The sequence below is a fragment of the Oppia nitens genome, unplaced genomic scaffold, assembly GCF_028296485.1.
Source record: "Oppia nitens isolate AA-2021 unplaced genomic scaffold, nextdenovo-longstitch-racon4-pilon3 scaffold3_pilon_pilon_pilon, whole genome shotgun sequence".
NCBI lineage: Eukaryota > Metazoa > Arthropoda > Arachnida > Sarcoptiformes > Oppiidae > Oppia > Oppia nitens.
Genome location: NW_026533221.1, coordinates 9,049,672 through 9,062,031, shown reverse-complemented (window position 1 = coordinate 9,062,031; position 12,360 = coordinate 9,049,672). Strand labels below are relative to the sequence as shown.

Genomic DNA, 12,360 nt, shown 5'->3' with positions numbered 1-12,360 from the left:
ATTTTATCATTAAATAATTAATATTATATTTATGTAAAATCATGATAAAAACATTAATTATACAGAATATTGTGTCATAAATTATGATGGGATGAAAATATAAATTTTTAGTCACTCATAACTTTTTAGTTGTTTTCACAATTTTAATAAAATTTACAGTAAGTTTTTGCTTACTTTTATGGTTGAAAACACTTATCAATCACTAAACTAGTGATAATGTGAACGATAGGCCATCGTTTCGCTGATACCACTGATCAGCTTGGTCACCACATATGCACTGGTATTTTTTAGCTACCAGTGCTGTAAGCGATACGGGAGGTCGGCAGGGGTTGAGTGGACATGTGTTATAGTTTGTGAACTTTTTTATTACTTAATTCACATATCAGTAATATATATATATATATTTATATTTAAATTGTTATAAAAATGTCTAATGTTTTCAAAAAATATATATCTAAATAGCTTCGCCAACATAACTAGCCCTTTAAGGGCTAGTTTGGCAAACATTTTAATTATTAATTAGCGATAAATAAGTACTGGGAATACATGTTTTACTATTTTGTTGGTCATTCATAAGATTAATATTTTTAATTTTGCATTTTTCAATATAAAAACTCTCTAAAAAATATCTTGATCTTTTATTTTTTTCATTATAAATAATATTCGGATAATCAAAGTTAATGTTATGACTAGTTAATCTAACATGGTCAGCTACATTAGTTACATTAGCTACATAATAATTATATAAAAAGTAATGTAGCTGACCATGTTAGATTAACTAGTCATAACATTAACTTTGATTATCCGAATATTATTTATAATGAAAAAAATAAAAGATCAAGATATTTTTTAGAGAGTTTTTATATTGAAAAATGCAAAATTAAAAATATTAATCTTATGAATGACCAACAAAATAGTAAAACATGTATTCCCAGTACTTATTTATCGCTAATTAATAATTAAAATGTTTGCCAAACTAGCCCTTAAAGGGCTAGTTATGTTGGCGAAGCTATTTAGATATATATTTTTTGAAAACATTAGACATTTTTATAACAATTTAAATATAAATATATATATATATATTACTGATATGTGAATTAAGTAATAAAAAAGTTCACAAACTATAACACATGTCCACTCAACCCCTGCCGACCTCCCGTATCGCTTACAGCACTGGTAGCTAAAAAATACCAGTGCATATGTGGTGACCAAGCTGATCAGTGGTATCAGCGAAACGATGGCCTATCGTTCACATTATCACTAGTTTAGTGATTGATAAGTGTTTTCAACCATAAAAGTAAGCAAAAACTTACTGTAAATTTTATTAATTTTTAGTCATTTATTTTATCAAAAATTAATAAATAATATTTAGATTACATGATAGTTACACATTAGACAGAATTAAGTATAATTAATACTGTATTTTGTAAAAAATGAGTAAAAAATTGTTGCGGTTTTAAATTATGCTTTAGCACCCATATCCCGATTTCTGTAGATACGTCCCGGATTTAGACGACCAGTATTTCCTCGCGATTGGTTTGGGTCTATCATTGTGACGTCGGGATCATTAAACTCCGGACCCATCGGACCTAATGGTCTATTCGGATCAGCTCCGGGTTGAGGTTGAGGTTGTGGCTGTGGTTGACTTGGTGTGTGACTTCCGATTCCTGGATAATAACTGTCGGGAACGTGTCCACCGCCGCCACCGATTCCTGGCTGATATCCAGGATGTCCTCCGCTGCCACCAAATCCTGGCTGATATCCTGGATATCCACCGCCGCCGCCGATTCCTGGCTGATATCCTGGATGTCCACCGAAAGTTGGATAAAAGCCCATTGGATTTCCTCCACCAACACTCGGATGGTGACCACCGGGTTGATGACCACCATAGCTGGGTACAAATCGAGGTTGATAGCCAGGATACGATGGATTGGCCGGTCGACTGCCCGGATAATGGAAACCACGTCCCGCGGGATACGGGTTTTGTGGAACTAAGAATGAGAAAGTGGGAATACTTGAACTCGGGAACATTGCAAAAGAACCCGAACCCGGGCTATAGCGGGCCGGGAATAGAGTACTGGGTTGTTGAGGGACGGACGGAACAGACGGCCAGCTGAATGATGGCCAATTGGCAGTGTTGGTCGGTAGGAAACGGCCCCAATTACCCCAATTGGGATTCTCCCAGTAGTTCGGGAAAGAGCTGGTCGGATAGGTTGACGTAAATGTGAATATTGTCGGTCGAGAAGTGGTAACTGTCGGCACTGTCACCGGTGGAAGCGATGGCGGTGTTGGTCGTGTGACGGGTGGCAGTGGTGGTGGTGTATGGCTGTGAGGTGTTGTACTCTCGATCTCTCGCGGAGTACTCTTTGGTGGCACAAGAGGTTTGTCGTCATCCGAGTCGCCCTCGCGTTCAATCTTTTCTGTTTCTCTATTGATCTCTAAGTCCTCTTTAAACGGTTCGACTATAGTGTCATCTTTTATTGGTTGGTCTTCATTTACAGGTTTGTCCTCATTTTTAACTACAGGCTCCTCATTAATCGGCTGTTCCTCTTTGCTTTCGGGAACTTCATTGCTAACAGCATCACTATTAGTAACGGGAACAGGAGTTGTAGTGATTACGGTGATTGTATTAGCACCGGTATCTTGTGGTGCTTCAGTGTTACTAATACTGTCTCCCCAGTCATCAAATGTTCGGCTATTACTGTCCTCATCGATGGCTCTCTTTATTAAATATATTGACTGATTCATAGAAAATAAAATATTTAGAAAATAATTTGCTTTTCATAAAATTCTAGCAAACCTTAAGTGATTTATCAGGTCTTAAATTGATGGTCACAACAGAGTTGACCACAAAAAGTGATACTAAAATCTAAATATAACACAAAATTTCAATTAAAAATATTTATTAAATACTAAAAATAATTTATATATCAAAAAATAATTAAAATCAAAATTTAAAATAAATAAAAATATTTATACAATTTGTAAGTTGAGATACATTTTATTTTTGTTAAGAACTTCTCACTTCTCTGAAGATCGTAACAGCAATGAAGAGTCTTAAGAGGGAGAGGTAGAGGATAGTCAACACAAGAGCACAGGTATGCTATGCTTAACTGCTCTCTTATCTCAAGAATGAAAGAACTTCAAGAATACACTATAAATATATATATAAATAAAAATATATTGAAAACTTCACTCTACTATTAATTTTGTTATCAATTATTTTTGGTTGTTATGAAATTCAAGTTTTATTTATAGATTAGTGAGAAAACAGTTTGACTGTCAATGAGATAGAGAGAGGAGTGTTTGGTTCTCATAGGACTATATATTCAGTGCTGAATGACTGGTCTTTACTTTCAGATCGTCAGCATTTCTCTTCTTATTCATCATCACATTGACTATCGAGAGTAAAATCATTCATTCAATGACTTTTATGCCCCGAAGCTATTTATATGCTCTCTCTCTCTCTTTCTCTTTCATTCACACACACACACACACACACACACACCTTACTCATAGCTATGATACAAATTTAACAAAACCTATATATTCTTCATATACAGTACTGTGTGTACTATATATAACTATTTATTTAGTTATATTTTACAGAAAATAGGTACCGAAATAAAAGTAAATTTTTTATTATTATTCAGTTGACTATTTTTTTTTTGATTATAAGTTCATTGGCAATAGCATTGGCCGACCAAATGATGCCAAAACGTGACTTATACTTAAATATTACAATTATAGTCTTACAGTACTTCAATAACTCGTTATTTACAGTATAGTAAAAGTCAAGAATCGTATTAAACAATCATTAATTGATATGTTTGAAGGGTAAACACCCTTTGAACCTCTGCTCTGCTCTCTCTCTCTCTCTCTCTCTCTCTCTCTCTCTCTCTCTCTCTCTCTCTCTCTCTCTCTCTCACTCACTCACTGCTTGAATGCCTCCTTCCCATCAATTGTTAGTTAAATCTATTGTGAATTTTATATAATTGATCAAGTTAATTGACCTGGATGTGATTTTTAAATATTAACAGTGCCTACACTTTATACCATTTTTATATAATAAATTTTTCACAATAGACTTTTAGACATTAAATTAAATTTTTATTTATTCTACTGATAAAGGTTTTTAAATATATCATCATATTTTCTTAACTTTAATAGAAATACTGTATTAAGGGATAGTCATCTTTATCCCTGACCCTCACATACTCATCCACTCTATCAAAAAAACTCTCCCACTTTCGTACATAACATATCCAACTCCACCTAACGCTATAATACTATCCATTCATACAATTATTTAAGGGCGAGTATTACTATTTAAAACAACTAAATTAAAATATTCGGTAATTTTTAATGAAAATTAGTATTTATTCAAAAGAAATTATTAGTAATAAATCAAAAATTTTCTTTGTTTTTAAATTTAAAAAAAATATTTAAAAAAATATCATACATCAATAGAAGTTGTCAATAATAAAATATTGATAGAAAGTGTTAACAAAAAAAACATTATATTATATAAAAATACATATTTTAAAAAGTCGTTGAAACATTTTTATACACTTAAACATACTAACCTACACATTACATACAACTATAACAATATAATAATAACTCATATTTCATATAAATGATTAATTTCAAAAATAAATCAAAATGCAAATATTTTTAACTTAATGGTTAACATCAAAAAGTTTTTTAAACAAAAGATTTTGTGATATATATATATATATAAATACTATTGGATTAGACTAGAGCTGAATCATAGGCACCCACTCCATGGGCTCTTTTGGCATCGGTGTGTTCACATATATTGACCGCACATTTTTTACATCATCGTACTCGTAACTACTGTCCTCAATAGGGCTAACAAAACCATTATTTGCGTTATCATTGGTGAAGATATTGGTGTCATTGTAATTGCAATTGTTGACAACTGTAGTCATAAACTTAACTGTAACTGCTTTCTCGCCACTGGACGACATATCTACATAACTGTCCCCAACTGTTTGCACGTTTATTGCGCCAAAATTTTGGTTATTCTCACCCATTGGCAGGTATTCATCCATACGTTCCGAGTCTTCGCAATTACTATCACTGCTATAGCTTTGAACAAGATTTTCATAAATCTATTCAAATATAAGATATAAATATTAATACAAAAAATAGATTTTTATTCAAAAAAAAAACCTTTAAGTGAATTTCACTCATCATTTGTTTTAAATCATTAGAAAGTGATGTAAAATCAGGCCTTCCTTTTGGCTCAAACTCCCAACAGTTTTTCATTAATGTATAACTAATTTAAAGAAAATTAATTATTTTATCAAATTTATCACATTTTTTTAAAAAGTTGTGTACATTTTAAGCGGAGAATAGTCTGGTCTTTCCATACGATATCCATCAACCAATCGTTTATAGAAATGTTCGTCAATTTCAAATCCCGGGTAAGGATTGGATCCCAATGTGAAGATTTCCCACATGAAGACACCAAAAGACCAAACATCAGACTTTTCATTATAGACTTTGTCGCGCATCGACTCTATTGCCTGATATGGAAAAAAGTTAATTAATTAGAAAATTGTAAAAAAATTGATGGGTAAGCATACCATCCATTTGATAGGTAGGGGTCCGTCGCCTTTCTTAACATAGCTGTCATATCCATAGCAATCTCGAGCCAAACCAAAGTCGCAGATCTTAACAATATGTTGTCCGGTTAGCAACACATTTCTGGCCGCCAGATCTCGATGTATGAGCTAAAGGTGCAAACATTTTAATTGATAAAACAATTTATTTTTTAAATTAAATAATTATTTGCTAACCCTTTTTGATGATAAATACTCCATTCCTTTAGCGCATTGAAAAGCATAACTAATTAAATCACTTGTCGTCACGTTATTGCCCACAACTAATCCCATTTCTAGAAATTATTTATTTATGTGTATATAGTTAATGAAATTCATTATTAAATTAAACAAAACTAACTAAACTAACAAACCATTAAATGAGATAACATTTTTATATTCATGTGAAGCGTTAGGATAAACGCTATTTCGGTAATTATCGGTACTATCGCTAAGTCGTTGTTCATTACTTATAATTGTGTTATCAATTATATCACTTTCTTTGTCCAATTGGTCCACAAAACACATGCGATGAGACAACAGAAAAGACCTGATATTACCAAACTTGCAATACTCAACAATGACCAGTAGTTCCCCTTTAACCAAATTTTTGGTCACAGCGCCCAACAGGTTCACTATATTGATATGCTTTCCTATGTGTATCAGTATCTTAAGCTCAGCTAATAGTGCTTTCCTTTGGCCCATATCTGCGCACTCTTTCAATGTTTTGACGGCAACTGTAGTTGATTTTGTCGTTTTCTTTTGATTACCGTTACCACCATCGGTCAGCTCAAGGATACCGATAGCCTCAGCTCTAATCACTTTATTGTTTATAATAGACGTTTGGTTATACATAAAAATTAATAACATTTGTTTGTTGTTGAAGACATACCTCTACCAAAAGCTCCCTGTCCAAGAATCTGACCAAATTCAAGATTATCAATGGGAAACTCACATCTGGAATCGTATGGCAACAAATCTATTTGTTCATCCAGTGGTAAATCTGGATTAATTAAATCAATTTGACCCCGGCTAAATAAATTATAACTTAAATATTCCAATTCTCTTTTTTCACGCTATAATTTTAAAAAAATGTAAATATATTTTTTGAATAAAACACATTTATCGTGAAAATTATTTTTTTGTTTCAATATTAATATAAAACTATTAACCCGGTAAAGTCTAATTTTGTTGCCAATGATAAATGCTAATGCAAGAAAACAGGTACCCGTAATAATTATAAGTAAAATTGTTAGAAATGGTGTATTATCTATACGAAAAAAATGTTTTTCAGTCAATTAATAATAACCACATTTGTTTCAAAAATAATTAAAATGTTAATTACCACAATAAATCACTAAATCAATAGTCGTGTTTTGATACAATATGTTCAATAAGTTTGCTTCAATGGTGTAGTTTCCTGAATCACTTTCCTTGATATTAGTTAAAGTAATTGTTGCCAATTCTGGTGTATCACGAGATATACGAGCGCTGGAACTATTGGTTATGAGTTCGCCGTTTTTAAACCATTTAATGTCGACAGCATTTATATCATTGGGTACTGACTCTAGATTCACATATAATGTCAACCTATCTCCACATATAATCTCCCCCATAGAGTGCGATTGGATTTCAAGTTTAGGTGCGTCTGAATTTAAATACAAAATTAATTTGAGACGTTTTGAAAAATTAATTATAAATTTGTATAATTGTGTGAATACCATAGATTTTTATCAATTTAGACACTTTCTGTATATTACCGGCCAAATCATGTGCTTCACACGTATAGATTCCCCAATCAGTATGAGTAGCATTGGTTATAGTGATCTCATCGGTCAATTCAATTATACCGAAAGTAATTAAATCTTTATATTGATTTGCCGTAAGCCTATCCCTCCAATCCTGTTTAAAATAGTAAATAWATATATATATATATATATATATATATATATATATATATATATATATATATATATCAATAAATTCTAATATAACTTAAATGTAGATATTATAATAGGAAATAATAATTTTAATATATAAAGTAAAATTACCGATATATGACTTATGAAAAATATATACAATATAAGTACATGAATTAATTAGCATTAGTACAGTATAATAATATATGATATACAGTATACCTGAGTACAGACATCATTAAGGTTCCACTTGAGGTCAGTCAGACACGAATCCGATACTCTTATACTACATTTTATTGTGTAATTGTCGCCAACAAACACATACCTAACACTTGACTCCTCCAACAACGGGTCGTGGGTTATACCGCCTGACAATTTGTCAGACATTTAAAATTAATTATTACAATTTAGTAACTGTTTTAAATAGTAAATTATTATTATTATTATTATAAATCAATACATACAAACAAAATGTAGAGTTATGTTTAGTAAGCTAACTGTAGTATTGTTAAGTTTAGCCATACATCTATATCTTTCTCTATGAATTAGTTTTACATGAAATCCTGTTTTTGGATCATATGAAACACCAGTGCTATCATTAACTGGCATTATGTTATAAATGCCTGAAAAATGATCATTAGGTGGAGTCCAAAGGGTTACTTCTGATAATGAACTGGACGGTCGACACGGTATGACAAGTGCACTGTTATTAATGGCCGGTAATATTGGATAAAGTACCAAATGACCAACAAATAAATTGTGTGGATCTGTTTAATATTTGTATAAAATAGTAATATACAATAAGTTACTTAAATAGTGTATAAAAAATTATATTAAAAATATTTTTTTCCAATACCGGTGACAAAAACATATATTGAATTTGTCTTATTGTGGACCAAACGGTGACTGTATTTGACTAATGAAGTATTATAATGACATGAATAATAACCGACATCCTCTACAACTGTCTCATCGATGGTCAGTTGGCTAATATGTCGATTGCCGACAATTATTGTCTCAATTTTAACAAACTCTGGTGGGTTTGTCGGGAAAATACTGCTGCCATACATAGGAATTAATCCTTGAACTGTCTATTTTTTAATTATTATTTTTTCAATAATATTAAATATATTAGTATATCAATAGTTTAATATAGAAACAGAAAAAAATATATAAATATGATTTGTAATTATTTCCTATAAATACTGTATAATACCGGCTGTGAATTAGGAAGTATCCAAACAACTGGTTCACTGCCCTCACACTTGAGCCGTAGCGCGTGGTTTACCTTAATGTCAATATAGTCATCACCGGTGACCAACAGATCCGTCTTTGAGATTACAGTAACATTGGGTACCGACACTTGAAACCGATCGCAATCATCGTACTGAGCCTTAACACTGATGAGCAAACAATTTAACAGTAATATTGATAATAAACACATGTATCTGATTGTGAAAAACATTTTTACTAAAACATCGGAACCACAATATTGTCGCTTTAAAAATATCGAAAAAAAATATTTTTTATTATTGTATATTTAAAATAGTTTAGTCTAATGCATAGGAATACTAAAATTATAAATAACTAACTTTTAAAATTGTTATAAATTTTGTTTGTAAACTCAATAGGGAAGTGATGACGATTTGAAAGATATGGTTTACATTTTTATAATTATTAAATCAAATATTAAAATCATATGTTTAATAGTTATTTTTGTTATATTGTGTATTAAACAACTATCTAAAAAAATTATCTCGAATTTCAATAAATGAAATTTCATTTTTATTAATATTATCAAATCAATTGGCAAATGAATTTTTATTAACATTATTAATACAATTACTATATTATAAATATTTTTTTGTTAATGTTTATATATATAATAGATATTTCTATTAACTTATTATAATAATTTTTAAAATATAATCAATTATTAGTCATCTAGATAACTATGATATTAAAAATAAAAAGTTTATATAACTCTAAAAACTTAAACAACAATTTTATCATTAAACATATTATAATCAATTAACATAAATATTATATAACATGTATATTTTTATATCAAATTATATGTTTAAAGTACTATATATTGATTATAAACAGTTCAGTGACAACTAACATGATATTTATAACATTCATTAAATGATTATTTATTTTTTAATAAAAGTAAAATAATTATTTTTAATAAAATATCATTAAATATCATATCATAAATGAGATATTTATAGATATTTATTAAGAGTATACATAAATTGTACATAATTTATTATAAGTATTAACTAATAAAAAGTGCAAATTTTAAGATTATTTCAAACATATATAATACAGTATACTTAAAAAATAAATCAAAAAATTAAATATTTAAAAATAAATTAAATATTTATCAAAATAAATGTAAATATTTATTTTTTGATATATTTGTGTAGATTAACATTATACAGTACTGTACAACATAAAAATATCAGTAAATTATTTCTAAATTATTGTAATTTTTTAATTGAAAAAACTAAAATTACTATCTTATTTATAATTTAACACTTAAGTCAAAAAAAATTAATTAAACAATTTATTTTACATTTATTTTACAATTTATTATTCACAGTATAATTTATAATTTAGTCATACAATAATGACCATGATACTTTTTTATACAGTATAAAATGTTTATCATATCTCATCCTAAAATTTTAAATTAAGCAATATATTTATTTAATTGATTACATTATGATTATTATTTATTTAAATTTAATTTTAAATTTTATTGGTTTACATTAAATCTCTTAAATACTAATTTTGTATTAAAATATTTTTAAGCCATAATTTAAACATTATTTAGTAAGCGATCGGTTTTGTTATCTCTAGACTTCAATCAACACATTGTCTCCCATTTGAATACAAATCAAATTTGACTGTATTGTAGACACTGAGCGTTCAATTGGTACTAATTGTCATAAGCAATACAATACACATATAGCTTACACTGTGTTAGCAACAAAAGTACCAAAAGCTGGAAACCAAAATCGAGTCAATCATTTTTTTAGCATTTTTTGAAAATTCAGTACTTTTTTAGTTATTGATTGCATTTAAGTTAGCATTTAATCGGTTTTTTCATAGTGACCACTGGCCACACATTATCGCATTCAACCGCTGATATGGCTTTGTATGAACAATCTAAAGACTATCCAATTGATGGTTGGGTTGAAGTGTTGGCCAACAACGGCGGTCATTACAGAGCACGTGTTGTTGATGTGATTGATAGGTCGGATCCGTGTGTATGCGACCCGTCGGTGTCACGAATGCCGATGGATGTGACACAAGTGATTGTCTGCTACGACTCGAGCTGTTCATCTGAAGTATTCCCGATAAGTCGTGTTCGGTTACCGCCGGCCGAAACAACACCCGATGAATCTAAACTAATGAAGGACTTTGCCGAAGGCCAAGAAGTTGAAATATTGGCGCCGGAAGTTGAGGGCGACAAACATGAGGCCTATTGGCCGGCAGTTATTAAATTGAAGAAAGGTTTGGCTTTTTATTCAACAATTAGTTTTGAACCTAAAGTCAAAATGTTTTTGTTTTTAAAGGTGATGTCTATGTTGTCTCGTATGCGATAAGCGGCAAAAAAGAGGACGAAAAGACAGCCGAAGTCAATGACAATAATAGTTCACCGACAGTATCGCTGCCACAATTTGTTACCAATGAGAAGGTTCGGTCGGTTAATGCGAATCCTTACATAACTGCGAATCCATTTTTCAAGTTTGTGGTGATCGTACCGAATGAGTTGATCACCGATAAGATTACTTCGGGTTCGATACGCTTGAGTGAAACGCATCGACACTTTCGCAGCGCTCTATCACTTGTTAATGTTTACTATGCCGAACACATGACGGCACTGGTCTGTATCGGTTACGAACCGGCGGTTAAAGGTTACGCTTTTGAAATTACTAAAAAGCGGGCCTCAATGCTAGCCGACGATCACTTCAAGGCTGTGAAGTTGATCGCCGCAATGAAAGCGGAAAACGAGTCGATCATTACTCAGGTGAAGAGTATGGATGATGTGGTCCCACTCGACGGCAATCGATTTGAGGTTAATGTCAAAATTGAGGACCACCTGATCGGTGTTGCTATCGGTACTAAAGGCGCTTATTTGAAGCGTGTGTTGGCTCAACCGGGCGTACAATCTATCAATAATTATGACGGCATATTCAAAATTATCGGTGATTTATTTGACCATAATATCCATATATATATATATATATATATATATATATATATTAATCATTTAATTTGTTGTTTAATTTTCAGGTGATTCTCGAAAGGCATGTCTGACGGCTAAATCCATGCTTCAGATAATCGATTACTACTTTGATGTTCCGCGCAAATTGGTCGGCCATGTAATCGGAAAATCTGGTAACAGTGCTCAAGAACTGACCGACCGATCGGGACTGATATCTTGTAAGATTATAGGCGACGATTCGGAAGAATCCCCCAAAGAGTTTGTAAGCTTTTTGTTTACCGGAACCCGTGATGCCGTCGAAAATGCTTTACTATTACTCGAGTTTCAATTGACTGTTGTTAATGAATGTCTCGAAATGGAGAAACAGTTTGGAGGACAACGAAAACCTAAACGACACATAACTGCTAATTAAAAAAAAAACTGTTTTCAATTCAATCGATTCAGTCATAATTATAGAGTACTTTTTTGAGCCACTAATTCATATAAAAAATATAAATTAAATAAATTTTGCTTATTATAGTCTAACAATGTTATGACTACTTGTGATAATACAACATTGAAAATAATTGCC

The 12,360-nt window shown here is 30.9% G+C and overlaps 3 protein-coding genes across 3 annotated transcripts; 1 reads left to right on the top strand and 2 right to left on the bottom strand.

The window, feature by feature from the left end:
- Positions 1-1,453: 1,453 nt before the first annotated feature.
- On the bottom strand, positions 1,454-3,095 carry LOC128958301 (50 kDa spicule matrix protein-like). Its single transcript, XM_054304118.1, has 3 exons — positions 2,980-3,095; positions 2,801-2,869; positions 1,454-2,739 (listed from the first exon to the last, which is right to left on the bottom strand). The coding sequence occupies exons 1-3, from the start codon at positions 2,998-3,000 to the stop codon at positions 1,462-1,464; spliced, it is 1,368 nt and encodes a 455-aa protein (XP_054160093.1). The 5' UTR covers positions 3,001-3,095; the 3' UTR covers positions 1,454-1,461.
- Positions 3,096-4,760: 1,665 nt separating this feature from the next.
- On the bottom strand, positions 4,761-9,014 carry LOC128958164 (vascular endothelial growth factor receptor 2-like). The gene is made up of 14 exons (XM_054303979.1): positions 8,766-9,014; positions 8,406-8,640; positions 8,014-8,316; positions 7,772-7,917; positions 7,352-7,532; positions 6,976-7,278; positions 6,803-6,900; positions 6,523-6,706; positions 6,005-6,451; positions 5,829-5,926; positions 5,616-5,762; positions 5,368-5,555; positions 5,200-5,305; positions 4,761-5,138 (listed from the first exon to the last, which is right to left on the bottom strand). Exons 1-14 carry the CDS (start codon positions 9,012-9,014, stop codon positions 4,761-4,763), a joined length of 3,063 nt encoding a protein of 1,020 aa, XP_054159954.1.
- Positions 9,015-10,522: 1,508 nt separating this feature from the next.
- On the top strand, positions 10,523-12,360 carry LOC128957690 (RNA-binding protein fxr1-B-like). The gene is made up of 3 exons (XM_054303494.1): positions 10,523-11,074; positions 11,137-11,769; positions 11,858-12,360. Exons 1-3 carry the CDS (start codon positions 10,708-10,710, stop codon positions 12,199-12,201), a joined length of 1,344 nt encoding a protein of 447 aa, XP_054159469.1. The 5' UTR covers positions 10,523-10,707; the 3' UTR covers positions 12,202-12,360.